This window comes from Ranitomeya imitator, chromosome 4 (genome assembly GCF_032444005.1).
Source record: "Ranitomeya imitator isolate aRanImi1 chromosome 4, aRanImi1.pri, whole genome shotgun sequence".
Lineage (NCBI taxonomy): Eukaryota > Metazoa > Chordata > Amphibia > Anura > Dendrobatidae > Ranitomeya > Ranitomeya imitator.
In genome coordinates this window covers 207,611,426-207,630,261 of record NC_091285.1, presented here as the reverse complement: position 1 = coordinate 207,630,261, position 18,836 = coordinate 207,611,426, and the positions used below count along the sequence as shown (strand labels likewise).

At 43.7% G+C, this 18,836-nt stretch overlaps 1 protein-coding gene across 4 annotated transcripts in view; it reads right to left on the bottom strand.

The window, feature by feature from the left end:
- Positions 1-18,836, bottom strand: part of LOC138675796 (GDNF family receptor alpha-4-like) — a 119,376-nt gene that overhangs the window by 22,554 nt on the left and 77,986 nt on the right. For all 4 annotated transcript variants that reach the window (XM_069764335.1, XM_069764334.1, XM_069764332.1 and 1 more), the window contains exons 2-3: positions 10,003-10,266; positions 825-914 (exon numbers count right to left, since the gene is read on the bottom strand). In XM_069764335.1, the coding sequence (XP_069620436.1) occupies positions 825-914; positions 10,003-10,266 (354 nt within the window). The remainder of the gene's footprint in view (positions 1-824; positions 915-10,002; positions 10,267-18,836) is intronic.

Here is an 18,836-nt window from a genome sequence, read left to right as displayed (position 1 = left end):
ATGAGATTGTTGGTGTTGGTAATATACCGTAATTCTACAGGTGAGTACGAGTACAGCTTACATACTAAACTTATCTATCAATGTGGAATTTTTCCCTTTGGAGATATATATTGATGGTTCAGTGGATTATTTTTCTATCAGTTACATACTAAACTTGTCCAGTTTTTTGTTATTTTATAATGGAGAAAAAATATTTAGAAATTCGTAAAAAAATATAAATATATCTGTAACGCCATCTTTTGAGATTCGTCATTTTTTATTTTTCCATATTTTTCAATCCATAATGTTGGATAAGGGCTTGTGTGCTTAATTTTCATTGATACTTTGGTATATATACAGTATACAGTATATATGTATTTTGAGAGTTTTTTATTGTATTTTCTATGGGAAGTGTCTGGATTTGAAAAGTAGCAATTATGGCATTATATTTTCAGCGTGTAATGTATGGTTTCAATAATTTAATACGTTGGTTTTCTTTGTACACAGGGATAATAAATACGGCTACATTTTTTAATGTCTTTCCTTTTAATGGAGTAAAAATTGGTAATTTTAACTTGTATGTGTTTCATTTTTTTTTTTTTTTACTTTAATTTTAACCCCCTTAGTAAAGTTGAACTTACAATCGTTTGATAGTTTAATTGGCAGTGGAGGTCAGGGGTTAATGTGACTGCAGAATGCCGAATTGTGACACGCTGTCACGATTCCTCAGCATTCCCCTTGCTTGTCAGCTGTCATGTGACCAAAGTCAAGACAACCTCTTTAAGATATCAATAGCCAGCAAAAACAAGGCAGACACATGGAAGCAATATACAATAGATGTTTACCAGAAGTGACAGTTAAGAGTTGCGTGAACTTCGATTCTTCTTTGGTTTCTAACTCGTCTGCATATGGAGAGTCATAGGAAACTAGGGAACCTGTATAAAAAATACAACAGAAAATAGTGAATTACGTTACATGGTGTTAAAGAATATTAATATATGATATACCGTATTCTTTTTTTAATAAAAGCCCAGGTCATGGATCTAAATATGCAGCTTGCAACATTCAGGAACATTGCAAACTTAGGACTTAGACTGAGGATGTTCTGGCTGGGGCTGGTAGCTGGGTAACAGCTAAGGCATATGCACACAGAACGCCGCAGTATTTTTCCTGAAACCCAGCTACATCATATATAGCACAGAGATGTAGTATATAACAGAGCCCACGCAGTATGTAACGCAGCCCACATAGTATATAGCAATGTGGGCACTATATGCATGGTTAAAAAAGACTTAAAATAAAAAATAAACATATCCTCACCTTCCGAAGACCCCTTGAAGTCCTGGCGCCTGTGGGCGGTGCACGCGGCAGCTTCCGGTCCCAGGGTTGGTATGAGCGCAGGACCCGTGATGATGTTACGGTCACATGACCGTGATGTCATGGCAGGTTCTTCTCGCATAGCATCCTTGGCACCGGAACCTGCCGCTTGCACTGCCGAGGACAGCAGGCGATGTCGGAGGGTGAGAATAACCTTTTTTTTTTATTATTATTATTTGTAACATTAGATCGTGCTTACGCAGCATCAATAGTAAAAAGTTGGTCACACAGGGTTAATAGCTGCGTAACCGGAGTGCGTTACACCGCAGTCCGTTAACTCTGGCATCAACCCTGTGTAAGCGCTCAGCGCTGACTGCAGGGCAGTAAAGCAGCGGCCATTTAATTGCCACACTATGGCCGTCGCTGATTGGTCGTGGCAATGGTCGTGGGCGCTTTGCCACGACCAATCAGCGACTTGGATTTCCATGACAGACAGAGGCCGCGACCAATGAATATCCGTGACAGACAGACAGAAAGACAGACCGACAGACGGAAGTGACCCTTAGACAATTATATAGTAGATGCGCACATGGACTAAGTAGCTTACACAATTGTGCAAGAAAAAAAGGGCTTATGTTCATGAAGAACTTGGCTGAATTACCTGCTGGTTACAGGTTTTACAGTAGGGACAAGTTGCACCTCAATGGAAAGGATACAGCTGTGCTGAAGAATTGGTTAAAAGGTTGGATGAGCTTTTAATCCCTTAATGCTCCATGATATACCGTACTATTGCCCATGTAATGTGTCAGGGCATGTGTTTGGAGCGGGTTCCGGAGCTGTGCTTGCTCCTCATGAGTGCCCAGATCTAGGCACTACATTTTAAAAAAGACATTGAAAAACTGGAGCAAGTTCAGAGAGCTACCAGGATGGTGAGCATACTGCAAAGAATGTTTTATGATGAGCAGTTAACACCTATACCCCCCAAGCCTGTTTGTACCTTTATGACAAGGCCAAATTTTACAATTTTGACTAGTGTCACTTTATGTGGTAATAACTCTGGAATGCTTCAACATATCCCTCTGATTCTGAGACTGTTTTTTTCATGACACATTTTTACATCATGATAGTGGTAAAATTTCTTTGATATGACTTGAAATTATTTATGAAAAAAATGAAAATTTGGGAAAATTTTAAAAATTTAGCAAGTTTTATGCCCTTAAATCAGAGAGATATGTAACAAAAAATAGTTAATAAATAACATTTCCCATATGTCTACTTTGCATCAGTACATTTTTTGAAACATAATTTTTTTTTTGTTAAGAAGTTATAAAGGTTAAAAGTTGACCAGTGATTTCTCATTTGTTCAACAAAATTTACAAAACCTTTTTTTTATGAACCACATTACATTTGAAGTGACTTTGAGGGGCCTATATGACAGAAAATACCTAAAAGTAACATCATTCTAAAAACTGCACCCCTCAAGGTGCTCAAAGCCAGAAGTTTATTAACCCTGTAGGTGCTTCACAGGAATTTTCTTTAGACCCAATTTTTATATTTTCACAAGGGTAACAGAAAAAAATGGACCCCAAAATTTGTTGTGCAATTTGTCCTGAACCTACCGATGCCCCATATGTGGGGAAAAACAGCTTGGAAGGAAAGGAGTGCCATTTTACTTTTTGAATGCAACATTTGCTGGAATAATTACAGGATACCGTGTAGTGTTTGGAAAGCCCCTGATGTGCCTGATCATTATAAACCTTCCACAAGTGACATCAGTTTGGAAACTAACTAAAAATAAAAATCAATTTGCACAAAAAGTGAAGAAAGAGATATGCTTCTGTAGGGGTTAATGAAGATTTATATGAGGTCCTGTCAGGAAAATAGGTGACTAAGAAAAAACATGGACCTAAAAAAACATTTATGTGGCAGTCACTGACATCGCTCACCCCTTTCTCTCCTGGGCCCCGACCATCTCTCCCTCCTCGCACTCAATCATATTCACATATGCCGCCCGGCTCAGTAGCAGAGCATCTGTAATCTCCCCTGTTCTGCTGGGATCTCCAGTAAGAGGCAGGCCACTTCCGGCCTGCGCCTTCTTAGAGGAGGCACACGCGGTTATGCCATCCAGCGTCCACTGCTGTACTTCACAGAAGAGGAGGTGGTGGACTGGAGCCAAGATAAGGTGAGTATAAACTTTTCTTTATTTTTTTTAAATTCTTATATTACTGAGCATGGGGCATAAAATGAGGGCTTGTGCAGAGAAGGAGGGAATAAAATGAGAGGAGAGGCTGTGCTGATGGAGGGAAATAAACTTAGGAGCTGTGCTGATGGGGGAATAAAATAAGGGACTGTGCAGATGGGGGCATAAAATGAGAGGCTGTGCTGATGGGGGATAAAATGATGGGCTGTGCTGATGGTGGAATATAATGAGGGTCTGTACAGAGGGGGGAATAAACTGGGGGGCTGTGCTGATGGGGGATAAAATAAGGCGAGGGGCTGTACTGATGGAAGGAATAAAATGAGGGGCTGTGCAGAAGGAGGGAATAAAATGAGAGTTTGTGCAAAGGGGGGAATAAAATGGGCTGTGCAGTGGGAGTGAATAAAATGAGGGGCTGTGCTGATAGGGGGAATAAAATGAGAGGCTTTGCTGATGGTGGAAATAAAATGAGGGGCTGTGCTGATGGGGTGAGTAAAATGAGGGGAGGGGCTGTGCGGGGGGAGAAATGAGGGGACAAGCTGTGCAGAGGGGGAGGGTTAAATGAGGGTCTGTACAGATGGGGGAATAAACTGAGGTGCTGTGCTGATGGGGGGATAAAATGAGGAGGGGGCTGTGCTGATGGACGGAATAAAATGAGGGTCCGTGCTGATAGGGTGTTAGGTCTAGCAGAACGCACCAAGTAAATATAGATGATGCTATTGGTGCGTTCGTGTAAGGAGGTGAAGCACAAGAAGAGTCCGGGGGCGGTTACCTTCTCGGCTCTGTGCCTGGAACCATTGAGCTGTGCAGACTTAGAGACTGGGACAGGAAGGAACCCAGGCAGAGAGCGGGAAAGGCACGCGCGCAAGGAACAGAGCAGCGTGAGCAGCGTGAGCAGCGGTCAGAGCAGGGTGCAGCTGCGCTCCGGGAGAGAGAGAGAGAGATCCCGGTCAGAGGACAAATACAGGGAGATTGCCCAGAAAGACTGCATCTTGTGAGTACATGAAAGCGGACTCTGCTGTGACTGGAGAGGGGCGCTTTGAGACCCGTGTAGACATTGGCCCAAGTAGAGACTGCGACCCCCTGGTACCCGTGGTATCAGTATAGAGACTGTGACCCCTGGTATCCACGGTATCAGTGCAGAGCCCCGATTCCTGGTGAGAGACTTAACAGTGCAGAGCCCCTGATTCCTGATGAGAGACTTAATAATAGACTGACCATCATTTTCCCGGGATAGGCTGTGCTTAAAAGCTAAAGACTCAGAGCCTGTGCATATCACATTAACTCCCGAAACCCCAGGCAGGAGGCTCCTAGAGACTACTCAGCCCACGGACAACAGAGGGACAAGTGCCGCTGTTTCTCGGCACCTACGTTGGAGAAGACGACCCTTCAAGCAAGTCCTCATCAGACTGATAAGTGTTTTTTCTCAAGAAATCCTGATTACTTCTGTTACACTGTTTGATTCCCATATTTTTGCACTGATGGGGGGAATAACCTGAGGGGTTGTGCAGATGGGGGGATAAAATGAGTAGGGAATAAAATGATGGACTGTGCAGCTGGGGTGAATAAGAGAGAGGGGCTGTGCAGATGAGGGGTGAATAAAATGAGGGGCTGTACAGATGGGGGAATACATTGAGGGTCTTTGCAGATGGGGGACAAAAAGAAGGGCTCTGCACATGAGGGAGGAATAAAATGAGGGGCTGTGCAGATGAGGAGGGAATAAAATGTGGGGCTGTGCATATGGGGGAATAAATAGAGGGGATGTGCAGAGGGGGAATAAAATGAGGGGCTATGCAGATGGGGGAATAAAATGCTTTGCAAGTGATCAAACTGCAACAAAATCAAAGTCCTTTAGTGGGACAAAGTAAAAAAGTGAAAAAAATGGTAAAACTGTAAAAAAAAAAAATCACAAAATAATTTTAAAAAATAAAAATATATTGAACCCATAAATAAATATTTTTATGAAAAAAAAGCACACATATTTGGTATCGCTGTATCATAACGATTCGACAGTTAAAACTGTCCCACAAATTAACCCCTTTAGTGAACACTGCAAAAAATAAAAATTAAAAACGATGCTTTATCATCATACCGCCGAACAAAAAATTGATTAAAATGTGATCAAAAAGACAAATGTAAATGACAATGGTACAGTTGAAAACGTCATCTAGTCCCGCAAAAAAACAAACTGTCATACAGCTCAATCAGCGATAATAATAAAAAATTATAGAATAAAGTGATGCAAAAATAATTAATTTTACTATAAAATAGTTTTTATTGCATAAAAGGGACAAAACACAAAAACTATATAAATGTGGTATCGCTGGATTCGTACTGACCCAAAGAATAAAGTTGCCTTATCAATTTTACCACACGTGGAAGGACAAAAAACAATTCCTGAATTGATGGTGTTTGTTCATTTTGCCAACCAAAAAACAAAATATAAAGTGATAAAAAAAATGTAATGTGTTCGAAAATGATACCAATAAAAATGTTAACTTGGCCTGCAAAAAAAACAAACAGTCACATAGCTCTGTTAGCAGAAATATGGAAAAATTACAGTTCTCAAAATATGGCGATGCAAAAACGTATACATTTTTTTTTTAAAGAGTTTTTAGTGTGTGACAGCAGCCAAACATAAAAAATATAAATCTAGTATCACTTATACCGCACGAGTAATGGTGTAAAAAATAAAACCAATTTTTCACCTGTAGTTGATTTGTTCATTCTGCCTCTCAAAGATCGCAGTAAAGCTTTACTTACATTTATTCTGTGCTCAGTGCTGAGCGCTTACCCTGGGGTTTTTGTGTAAATACGTGATTCAGATGGAGCCCCCAGCGGAAGATTCCTTATAAGAAGGCAAATGGAGGCACTGTGGACTCAGTCTGGCCTGTGACCCAGCTGTATCTGTTTTTTTAGGGTGCATACAAAGGCAGTTGAGGCGGTCCACCACAGTTTTGTGGTCTTCTGAAAAAAAGGACTTTGCTGAACAGAGGTAACTATGCTGCCTCATTATAGTTAACTAGATGGTAGCTTGATTCTAATGCATCGGGTATTCTAGAATATGTACGTAGTTTATTTATGAAGATTTTAGAATAATGCAATTTATACACACAGGATTCGGCCTGTCGCTAATTGTTCATGGCCGGCCACGTAGTATATAGCACAGCCACGTAGTATATAACAGCCCACGTAGTAAATAGCACAGCCACATAGTACATAGCACAGCCACATAGTATATTGCACAGCCACATAGTATATAGCACAGCCACGTAGTATATAGCACAACCCACGGAGTATATAGCACAGCCACGTAGTATATTGCACAGCCACATAGTATATTGCACAGCCACATAGTATATTGCACAGCCCACGTAGTATATTGCACAGCCACGTAGTATATAGCAATGTGGGCATCATATCCCTGTTAAAAAAAAGAATTAAAATAAAAAATAGTTATATACTCACCTTCCGTTGGCCCCCGGATCCAGGCGAACCGTTTATTGATGCTCCTCGCGTGCTCCGGTCCCAAGAGTGCATTGCGGTCTCGCGAGATGATGATGTAGCAGTCTCGCGAGACCGCTACGTCATCATCTCGCGAGATCGCAATGCATGGAGCGGTCACCGGAGCGTCGCGTGCAGCAGGAAAGGCCTGTTCTGGATCCAAGGGGCCGACGGACGGTGAGTATATAACTATTTTTTATTTTTTTAATTATTTTTAACATTAGATATTTTTACTATTGATGCTGCATAGGCAGCATCAATAGTAAGAAGTTCGTCACACAGGGTTAATAGTAGCGTTAACGGAGTGCATTACACCACGGCATAACGCGGTCCGCTAATGCTGCCATTAACCCTGTGTGAGCGGGGAGTATGGAGCGGGCACTGACTGCGGGGAGTAGAGAGCGGCCATTTTGCCGCCGGACTGTGCCTGTCGCTGATTGGTCGTGGCTGTTTTGCCGTGACCAATCAGCGACTTGGGATTTCCGTTACAGACAGAAAGACGGAAGTGACCCTTAGACAATTATATAGTAGATGTGTCCTTCTGGGGTTTCATCTGAATCACTTCAAAGATTTAGATAGAAACCCCAAAGTACATGCTCAGCATGGAGCACAGGTAAAATGTGATCTCAAATGTTATGTAAAATGTTCCCAATAAAAGCTTCAACTCAATCCACAAAAAAAGCTCCCAGTCAGGTCTGTCATCTGTCAATGGAAATATTGGGGGTTTTCACATTACTAGTAGCACAAAAACTCTGGAAAAGCAAAATGGCTCATGGCCCAAAAGAAATTTAGCAAATTCTGCGCTCTCAAATCCAAATGCCCCCTCCCTTCTGAGCTCCACAGTGTGCCTAAACCATATTTAGCATCCACGTTTGGCATTTCTGTAGTGATAAGAGCCTGCATAATTTACATGTGCATGCCTCTGAAAGCATGAGCTGGGCATAACGTCACTACAACGACAGTTTGCAATTTTCACTCAACAACATCCACTGCTGATTGTTTCTGTAAAACACCCATAGATCCAAAATCAACAATACACATGTAGATAATTTCCCAAAGGGGTATAATTTCCAAAATGCGGTCACTTGAAGGGAGGAATCTGCTCTTCTACAACTTAGGTGCTCTGTCTATTCAGTCCGCAAACTATTCTGCGCTCCAGGAGGCAAATAGCACACTGTCCCTCCGGAGTCTCCCTATATGGCTAAGCAGTACTGTACAGCCACATATGGGGGATTTCTACATTCATCAGAAACTGTGGGACACATTTTGGTGCCATTTTTACAAATTTCCCAGTGTGAAAATGTAAAATCTGGGGCTTAAAGAAAATTTTGCTGGTTATAATGTAATTATTTTTGTCTTCAATGCCTAATGGTATCAAATTCTGTGACCCACCCATGGTGTCATTATGATCACTGCACCCAGTCCAGCAAAATCCGAAATCCAATATGGCACTTCTGAGCTTTGCACTGTGCCTCAAAAGTAGTTTGAGACCACATATGGGGTATAGGCATACTCAGGAGAAATTGCACAACACATTTTTGAATCTATTTTCCCATGTTACCATTGTAAAAATAAAAAAATGGGGCAAAAATAAAGTTTTGTGGAAAAATGTAATTTTTTTATTGGGTATTCAATGTGCTCACCACACATCTAGATATATTACTTGAGTTGTCTATTTTCCAAAATGGGGTCACTTGTGGGGGTTTCCACTGTTTAGGCACATCAGGGGCTCTCCAAACGCAACATGACACTCACAGACCATTCTATCAAAGTCTGCATTCCAAAACGTCACTCCTTCCTTTCTGAGCCCTGTCGTGTACCCAAACAGTAGTTTTCCCTCACATATTGGGTATTTGCTTACTCAGGAAAAATTGCACAACAAATTTTGGGGTCCATTTTCTCCTGTTACCTTGTAAAAATTAAAGATTTGGGACTAAAATAATTTTTTTGTGGGAAAAATGTGACTTTTTTATTTTTCTGGCCCTACGTTACAAACGTCTGTGAAGCACCTGGAGTTTATGGTGCTCACCAAACATCTAGAAAAGTTCCCTGAGGGGTCTAGTTTCCAAAATAGTGTCACTTGTGGGGGGTTTCCACTGTTTAGGCACATGAGGGGCACTCCAAATGCGACATGGTGTCCACTAATTATTCCAGCATATTTTGCATTCAAAAAGTCAAATGGTGCTCCTTCCCTTCCGAGCCCTGCCGTGCGCCCAATCAGATTTGGGTCTAAAGTAAAATTTTTGTGAAAAAGTTATATGTCCTCTTTTTTTTCCAAAAGGTGTTGAGGGGTGAAGTTTTTAGAATTGTGTCACTTTTGACTATTTTCTGCCGTATAGACCCCTCAAAGTCACTTCAAATGTGATATGGTTCCTAAAAAAATGGATTTGTACATTTTTTGGAAAAATCTGAATTCGCTGGTAAACTTTTAACCCTTATAACTTCCTAACAAAAAAAAAATGTTTAAAAAATTGTACTGATGTAAATTAGACATGTGGGAAAGGTTATTTATTGACTATTTTGTCTGATTTAAGGGCAAAAAAATAGTTTTGCCAAATTTCTTTTTTTTCACAAATAAATGCAAGTCATATCAAAGAAATTTTACCATGAAGTACAATATGTCACAAAAAACAATCTCAGAATCACTAGGATCTGTTGAAGCGTTCCAGAGTTATTACCTCATAAAGAGACATTGGTCAGAATTGTAAAATTTGGCCTGATCATGAAGTTGCAAACAGCCTTGGGGGTAACGGGGTTAATACGTATCATGATATGATTTTTTTTATTCAAATAATTTGTTATAAAATGCATAGAATGCAAAAACCTGATTTAAAAAATTCACTTTAAGAGTACAGAAAAAAGTTGATTTCATTGTACAGAATTTTAAAAACTACACTGTTACACGTAACATGCTCTCAGTATGAAAATACTAAAAAGATATCTGTTCTATGAGTCACTATATGCTCTCTTTTCATGTAAATTAGAAAGTTGTGTAAAATGCTTACCGGGCATATAGGCAGGATGCACAGTCCAATAAATGTTCAAACAAAGCTCCTCCTTCTTCATACGATGATGACATTTGCAATGGATGATGGGAGTCTGAGAAATTAGCTGAGATGCCTCTTGACATTCGGGAGTATTTAGAGGGTATACTCCACTGGGTACAGTGCAATTTTTTAACACAAGGTAGCTGTTATTGCACTGACTATCATTCTTACAAAGGAACTCTGCAAAGATGCAGTCATTGTGTTCCACGGACAAAATGAAAGCTGAAGGAAAAAAGAAAAAAACACATCGGATGATAATATGTACTTTTTGGCTAGCTTTGCATACAGCATCTGTTGAACATATAATGGATATGTTCACCCTTGCAAACCAATTTTATTTATTGTTAAAAATGCATCAGCCCCTTCCAACTGATCTGTAAAGTGTGCTGCAGGGGAGCAAGTGTGTTCCCTGCCTGTGCATGCCAGACATGTTAGAACTCTGGAAGGGGAAGGACAGTTTAAAGGGGTTTTCTAATCCTGAGAAAAATTTGGCAAGCACTGCAACTTGCTGAATCCTAGCAGTGTGTAATGCACACAAGTTAGGATTCGGCTCTGGTAGCCAGTTCGAGGAGTGATCACATGCAATCAGGCAGGGCTGCGATCAGGGCATTACTACCCTTACTGGGGTAAGGGGCCCGGTGAGCAGAAGTAAAAGCAGAAGTAAAAGAGGAGGGGCCCGGACTGCCTGAGACACGCTGGCAGAGGGTCTGACCTAGTCTTGACCCATCCTCTTTTCCTTCTGCTCACCGGGCCCCAAGGGCTACGTCAGTCAGCCAGCCATCTCTATTTGCTAATACAGAGGTGCACACGAGCAGGATGTATAAACACAGCCCTACATGGTGGCGTGCCAGTAATTAGCTGAGAAGCTGCTCCTCACTGCTTCCTGGACCTCCTCTTCGGCACCAGTGACAGGAGAGGTTTCCCTGTGTGTGCAGAGCGGTGCACAGAGCCCAGGGCAACACGTTAGAAAGTGGACAGGTGAGCGGAGCCAGGTACATAGGGGAATGAGACAGTGCTCAAGAGTGATGACATAAGCTACTGAGGAAACAGATTACACAGTACTGGAGAGAGGGAATGAGAGGGCAGTGGAGTAACATTCCAGGGGAAAGGGATAAACTTGACAGTACTTTCCCCTGTATAGCTGCTATTGACACACAGGAGCTCCCTCCCTCCTGTAATGCTTCCTGCCGCTCAGCAGTCAGGACAGGGGAGGTGTGCAGGCTGACAAGAGGGCTCCCTGCACTGCTGATTCCTAACTACATGACCCCCCATTTCCTGTCCTCTATGATGAAGAAAAGAATGAGTATATACCTGTGCTTCTCACAAAATAAGAATATCATCAAAAAGTTAATTTATTTCAGTTCTTCAATACAAAAATTGAAACTCATATATTATATAGAGTCATTACAAACAAAGTGATCTATTTCAAGTGTTTATTTCTGTTAATGTTGATGATTATGAGTTTCTCTTTTTGTATTGAAGAACTGAAAAAAATTAACTTGTTGATGATATTTTAATTTTGTGAGAAGCACCTAATAATAATAATAATTTTATTTCATTGGCGCCGACATATTCCGCAGCACTTTACATTTTAGAGGAGACTTGTACATACAATAGACATTACAGCATAACAATAAACACATATATCAAAACAGATACCAAGAGGAATGAGGGCCCTGCTCGCAAGCTTACAGACTATGAGGAAAAGGGGAGACACAAGAGGTGGATGGTAACAATTGCTTTAGTTGTTCAGACCAGCCATAATGTAAGATTCGGGTGTTCATGTAATGCTGCATGAACCAGTTATCAGCCTAAGTATGTAACAGTACAGACACACAGGGCTATTGAATGCATAAAGCATGTGATAATATGATGTGAGGAACCTGGTTATGGTAAGAATTTTGAATGGGCAACACAGGGATAGTTAGGTAAATGCATTGAGACAGTAGGCCAGTCTGAACAAATGAGTTTTTAGGGCACGCTTAAGACTGTGTGGATTGGGGATTAATTGTATTAACCTGGGTAGTGCATTCCAAAGAATTGGCACAGCACGTGAAAAGTCTTAGAGACAGGAGTGGGAAGTTCTGATTATTGAGGATGCTAACCTCAGGTCATTAGCAGAATGGAGGGCACGGAGTGGAGTGCTTTGTGGGTGAGGGTAATACGTTTGTACTGGATTCTGGAGTGTATTGGTAACCAGTGTAATGACTTGCACAAGGTAGAGGCATCGGTGTAACGATTGGTGAGGAATATGATCCTGGCAGCAGCATTCAAGACAGATTGGAGAGGGGCGAGTTTGGTAAGAGGGAGACCGATTAATAGAGAGTTACAATAGTCAAGACGAGAATGAATAAGAGAAACAGTGAGCATTTTTGCAAAGTCGAAAGTAAGAAAGGGTCGAATTCTAGAAATGTTTTTGAGGTGCAGATAACAAGACCGAGCCGGTGATCGCATGTGGGGGGTGAATGAAAGCTCTGAATCAAGTATGACCCCAAGACAGCGGGTGTGTTGCTGGGGAGTAATGGTGGAACCACACATGGAAATGGCAATGTCGGGCATAGGTAGGTTAGTAGAGGGAGGAAAAACAAGGAGTTCAGTTTTTGACAGGTTCAGTTTCAGATAGAGGGAGGGCATGATGTTAGAGACAGCTGTAAGAGAATCACTGGTGTTATCTAAAAAGGCAGGTGTGATATCAGGAGAAAAGGTGTATAATTGGGTGTCATCAGCATAGAGATGGTACTGGAAACCAAATCTACTGATTGTCTAACCAATAGGGGCAGTATACAAAGAGAAGGGGACCTAGAACCGATCCTTGAAGAACTCCAACAGTAAGGGGAATGTAACACCTGCACTGGGAACTGTTAGGGCAGCTACTGGTATACTGGGATTTACAGACACTAAGAAGAGCTTTGCAGCTGCTGTTATACCAGGACCTACAGACATTAGCAGATTTTCCTCTGAGCTGCAGTGGACTACAATTCCCAAGGACCCCTGGACTACAATTCCCAGGGATCCTTGTTTGAGTCAGATGACACAGCTTGGATTGGAGGAGGAGGGACTTGGAGGCAGGAGCTGGGGAGAAAGTGAAACTAAGAATTCACAGGAAGAAAAGAGCATGGTATCTTGTTGGGAGAGACGGAGCACGGGGGACTTGCCTGGCCCCATGCTGCAGGGTTGCTGTCCTCCCGGATATACTCGTGTTGCTGGAGAGAGTGCGACTTTGTGTTACCCTCTGGAGCAAGTTGCATCAAAAACTTGGAGATTTCTGCCTGCACTCCCACCGTATAAAGGACTGAATCCGGCCGCCCCCAGCTGGTGTCCAGAGAACCATCCGACCGTTAGAGACGTGCCGTGAGTGACTTTCTGAGACTTGTGGTCCTACCAGCGTTATTTACAGTGAGTACATTACAGCTCAGACTATTGCCAGTTATATTCGTCTAAGTGCACCAACTGTTTTAATTTGCGCGCCTCCACCCGCGGCAACTGGGCCCCAACGTTTGGACTGAGTTAAACTAGAAGAAACAAACAGAAAAACCATACTACGTTATACTTGCAGGGTTGAAGTAGAATTAGAGTGAGATGTGTATATGACCTTGACAGAGCACAGTTATTTGTATTTCATGTTATTCTTTTAAATCCATCTAATTTATGCTGCATAGCAATAAACCTGTTAAACTGTTTTACTCCTGATCCCTGTGAGTGTGTACTGAGAGTGGCAGGGGTTTCCCGAATCAGCCCCTGGCAGAAGATAATAGCCCTTCTGCAGTCCCAGAGAGAGAACTCCAATCAAGATTCGGGTGGAGGCACTGCGCCCTGGAGAGGTGAGACCCCCCATAACACCCAGTGTACCGTGGTAGCCCTAAAGGGGTGTTACAGTGGAGGCACTGCTGAGATCTAGAACTAACACAGGAGTATTTACTATGGAGACTTTAACAGAACAAGAAGTGTATTTATGGTGTGAAGAGATGGATGTTCCCGCCAAACAAAGCTTTGCAGTGAGTGGTGAGCTCTGTGATGCGTCTGATGAAGAGATACTGGAAATAGTTAACCGACTCACTGAACTTGCTCACCCTAAAGTGGTTGATCGCCGGAAGGAAAAGGGGGGACAGTTACCCACAGCCCTGATTTCAACCGGGCAGATCTTGAGGAAAGAATACTTCCCCTCTATGGTAGTTGTGTCTTCAGAGTATGGTCGACAATGGCAGATCACTTGGCCTACTGAGTCCGAAGTTGAGACCCGGCAACAGGAATCAACCACTCAGCCTAGAAAGACTAGTATATCTCCACCTTCTACTCCACCTAGATTCCATCCTGAAGAGACAGCGGCCCCTGCTGATGTGCTTATGACAGCTATGGAAAAGTTAGTCAGTCAGTTTGCCAAGATGCAGCCAGAAGGGAACTACCGTCGTCTAAGAATTTTCTCGGGTGCCCTCCCCACCCCTACTGGAGAAGAAGGATATGATACTTGGAGGGATGTCACTTTACAGTGCCTAGAAGAGTGGCAGTGCACTGATGCTGTAAAGAGGCAGAGAATAGTAGAGAGCTTGAAGGGTACTGCTATGGAGGTGGTGCAGGCTGCTTGGCGGAGCAAGCCTCTGGCAACTTATCAAGATTATATGAGTGCTTTAGAAGATGCTTTTGGATCCCCTGAAGATGCTACTGATCTACTCTTTAAACTCCGTACCACCTACCAACAGCCAGATGAGAAGATGTCCGACTATTTATACCGACTAGATAAGCTGGTTCATAGAATAGTAGCTAAAGGTGGCATCAGCCCTCAAGAAGTTGATCAGTGTCGCCTGGAACAAGTACTCAGAGGAGCTCTCACTCATGATCCAATTGCCCAGCGGATGAGGTCTTGTGATAGAGAGAAGATTCCTGGATCTTTTCATGAGTTGCTTAAGGAAGTTCGGAAGGAGGAGGTTATTTTGGCCACAAGAGAGAAGGCATCCCCGCGGGTGACTACTGTTGCCTTGAAGCCAGAAGCCGAATGCCGACACATAGAACTGTTGAAAGTCATCGAGAAACAAGGGGAGCAGATTACACAACTGTTAAGTGCTCAGGCCAAGACAATACAGCGACTTCAAAGTGTTGTGGAGGTAGCCGAGCAGAAAACACTGGTTTCAGGAAGAGAGAAAGAAGATCTCAGTAGAGTGGAGAGTAGGAAACCAGAAGGGTGCTTCGTCTGTGGGAGTCCAGGCCATATAGCTCGTCAGTGTCCAAAGAGGTGGAGCTCAAAGAACTCTTCACAGCTTCCCCATCACCCTCAGAGGCAGTCGGGAAACGGGAAAGGGGGCCAGTAGAACCCCATACTGAGCCCCCATCAGCAACTAGGACCTACTCTACCGCCCCATCTAATAGTGCATCATCGAAAACCCTGCCTGAAGGTTTAGTGGGACCATCCCCACATGTTCCCCGCATATATCAATGGTCAACCTTGCACAGTATTACTGGATAGCGGGTCTCAAGTATCTATCATCTTTGAAGGATGGTATAAGAGATATTTATCTAAAGTGCCTCTGAAACCGTTGTCTGGACTCGTGGTGTGGGGACTGAGTGAGCACAGCTACCCCTACAGAGGATACGTGTCCGTGACGCTACGATTCTCAGAGACTGTTGTTGGAGTGGATAAAGAGATACCCATCATAGCGTTAATCTGCCCAGAGGCCGAGGCAGATGAGAGACAAACACCTGTCATAGTGGGAGCAAATGCCAACATCTTCCGTACGTTAGCTCAGTGGTGTCGGGAAGTTGGGGGAGAAAATTACTCGCAGACCCTATCCATCCACCCAGTCTGCCTGGAGGCCTATGTGAGAACGGAGGAGGAGAAGAGGGAACTACGGCCTGAAAGCTTTGACCCTTGTTTTGAAGGAAGCGAGCTAAAAGGAGAAGAGAGGGGGTTGGTCATTGATGGCCTGATGATGCGAGGTGCAGTTTTTTCTCTAGGTGAATGGGACATGAGCCTCGCTCATGGAGTGGAGCATCGCATTCGGTTGAAGGATCAAAAGCCTTTTCGAGAGAGGTCCCGAAGATTGGCTCCAGCAGATATCGAAGATGTCAGGCAGCATCTACGCGGTATGTTAGACACAGGAGTCATCATAGAATCTAGTAGCCCTTATGCTTCCCCCATTGTGATAGCTCGAAAGAAAAATGGAGCTATTCGGATGTGTGTTGAGAAAAACCTTGCCTTTGAGAACAGCCCCCCTTGTGAACATTACCAGTGATGGCCCACTTGAGCTAGTGTGCATTGATTTCCTCTCCATCGAGCCTGATGAAAGCAATGTCAGTAATGTGTTAGTGGTCACTGACCATTTCACCCGATATGCCCAAGCCTACCCCACCAAAGATCAAAGGGCAATTACTGTAGCAAAAACACTATGGGAAAAGTTCTTCGTGCATTATGGGCTGCCTGCCCACATCCATACCGATCAAGGAAGAGATTTCGAAAGTAGACTAATCAAGGAGCTATGCGCTATCTGTGGGATCAAGAAATCCAGAACCACCCCGTATCACCCCCAAGGGGACCCTCAACCTGAGAGGTTCAACCGTACCCTTCTGAACATGTTAGGCACTTTGGATACCAGGAAGAAGGGACAATGGAGCAGGCATGTGAGTCAGTTGGTTCATGCCTGCAATTGCACCACAAATGAGTCAACGGGATACTCGCCCTATTTTCTCATGTTTGGAAGAAAAGCTCGGTTACCAGTGGATATTAGTTTTGGGACATCCTTTGAAAATTCTAATGGGAAGACCTATTTAAAATATGTGTCCCAGCTAAAAGAAGATTTGGAAAAAGCGTACAGATTGGCAGAGCAGGCCTCTGGTCGGTCAGGGAAGCGCAATAAGACTCGCTACGACTGTAGAGTTCGGGAACAAGTTTTACTGCCTGGAGATAGAGTTCTTATCCAACTTCTAGGTCTTCCTGGGAAGCATAAGCTTGCTGATCGGTGGTGTACTGACCCTTATGTGGTGATGGAGAAGCTGCCTGGTGTCCCGGCCTACAGAGTGAAGCCCGAGAAAGGGAGTGGAGCTGTCAAAACCTATCATCGACAACATTTGTTGCCTGTGGGAAAAAACATCCTGTTACCGCCATTGCCAACCCAAGGAGGTCATACAAACCTTCCATGCAATAGGAGAAGTTGTAGGTGTCAACAACCACCCCAACCTGGAGTTGCTTCAGGAGGAAGTGACAGCGAGTCTGGGGATGAATGGGGATCTGAAGGTCAATGGAGCTACAGGTGGACTGAGGACCCATGCCCCATAGGGGGGGGCCCTGAAAACCAGACTTCTGACGTGGAAGCACAAAAAAAGGACATTCGTCAGGAGGCGAGTGCGCTCTGCCCACCATTGGGGGAGAGTTCAGAAGAGGGACATTTATTAAATGAAGAGATCCACCTGGAGGAGCCCGTTCTTGACCGACAAGAGTCGGGAGCTGAGGAGGGGGCCCCCTCAGTACACACTCGTCCCAAACGGGACACTAGGCCACCCATGATGCTGACCTATGATAGAATGGGACATACCACTGAGGTCCCCCGGCTGATACACTTTAATTCAAAATCTGTTTGGCCTTATTTCCCAGTATCTCCTATGTGTCCAGGAGGTGGTTTGCGTGCATGTAAATTTGGTGTTAGTCAGGATGCTTTAACCCCCATTCATGTTTCAGGTGGTGAGTCCTCATGTCGTGATGGGACACTTTCAATGACTCACCAGGGGGAGAGTGTAACACCTGCACTGGGAACTGTTAGGGCAGCTACTGGTATACTGGGATTTACAGACACTAAGAAGAGCTTTGCAGCTGCTGTTATACCAGGACCTACAGACATTAGCAGATTTTCCTCTGAGCTGCAGTGGACTACAATTCCCAAGGACCCCTGGACTACAATTCCCAGGGATCCTTGTTTGAGTCAGATGACACAGCTTGGATTGGAGGAGGAGGGACTTGGAGGCAGGAGCTGGGGAGAAAGTGAAACTAAGAATTCACAGGAAGAAAAGAGCGTGGTATCTTGTTGGGAGAGACGGAGCACGGGGGACTTGCCTGGCCCCATGCTGCAGGGTTGCTGTCCTCCCGGATATACTCGTGTTGCTGGAGAGAGTGCGACTTTGTGTTACCCTCTGGAGCAAGTTGCATCAAAAACTTGGAGATTTCTGCCTGCACTCCCACCGTATAAAGGACTGAATCCGGCCGCCCCCAGCTGGTGTCCAGAGAACCATCCGACCGTTAGAGACGTGCCGTGAGTGACTTTCTGAGACTTGTGGTCCTACCAGCGTTATTTACAGTGAGTACATTACAGCTCAGACTATTGCCAGTTATATTCGTCTAAGTGCACCAACTGTTTTAATTTGCGCGCCTGCACCCGCGGCAACTGGGCCCCAACGTTTGGACTGAGTTAAACTAGAAGAAACAAACAAAAAAAACATACTACGTTATACTTGCAGGGTTGAAGTAGAATTAGAGTGAGATGTGTATATGACCTTGACAGAGCAGAGTTATTTGTATTTCATGTTATTCTTTTAAATCCATCTAATTTATGCTGCATAGCAATAAACCTGTTAAACTGTTTTACTCCTGATCCCTGTGAGTGTGTACTGAGAGTGGCAGGGGTTTCCCGAATCAGCCCCTGGCAGAAGATAATAGCCCTTCTGCAGTCCCAGAGAGAGAACTCCAATCAAGATTCGGGTGGAGGCACTGCGCCCTGGAGAGGTGAGACCCCCCATAACACCCAGTGTACCGTGGTAGCCCTAAAGGGGTGTTACAGGAAGATGACAGGAGGAGGAACCAGCAAAAGATACAG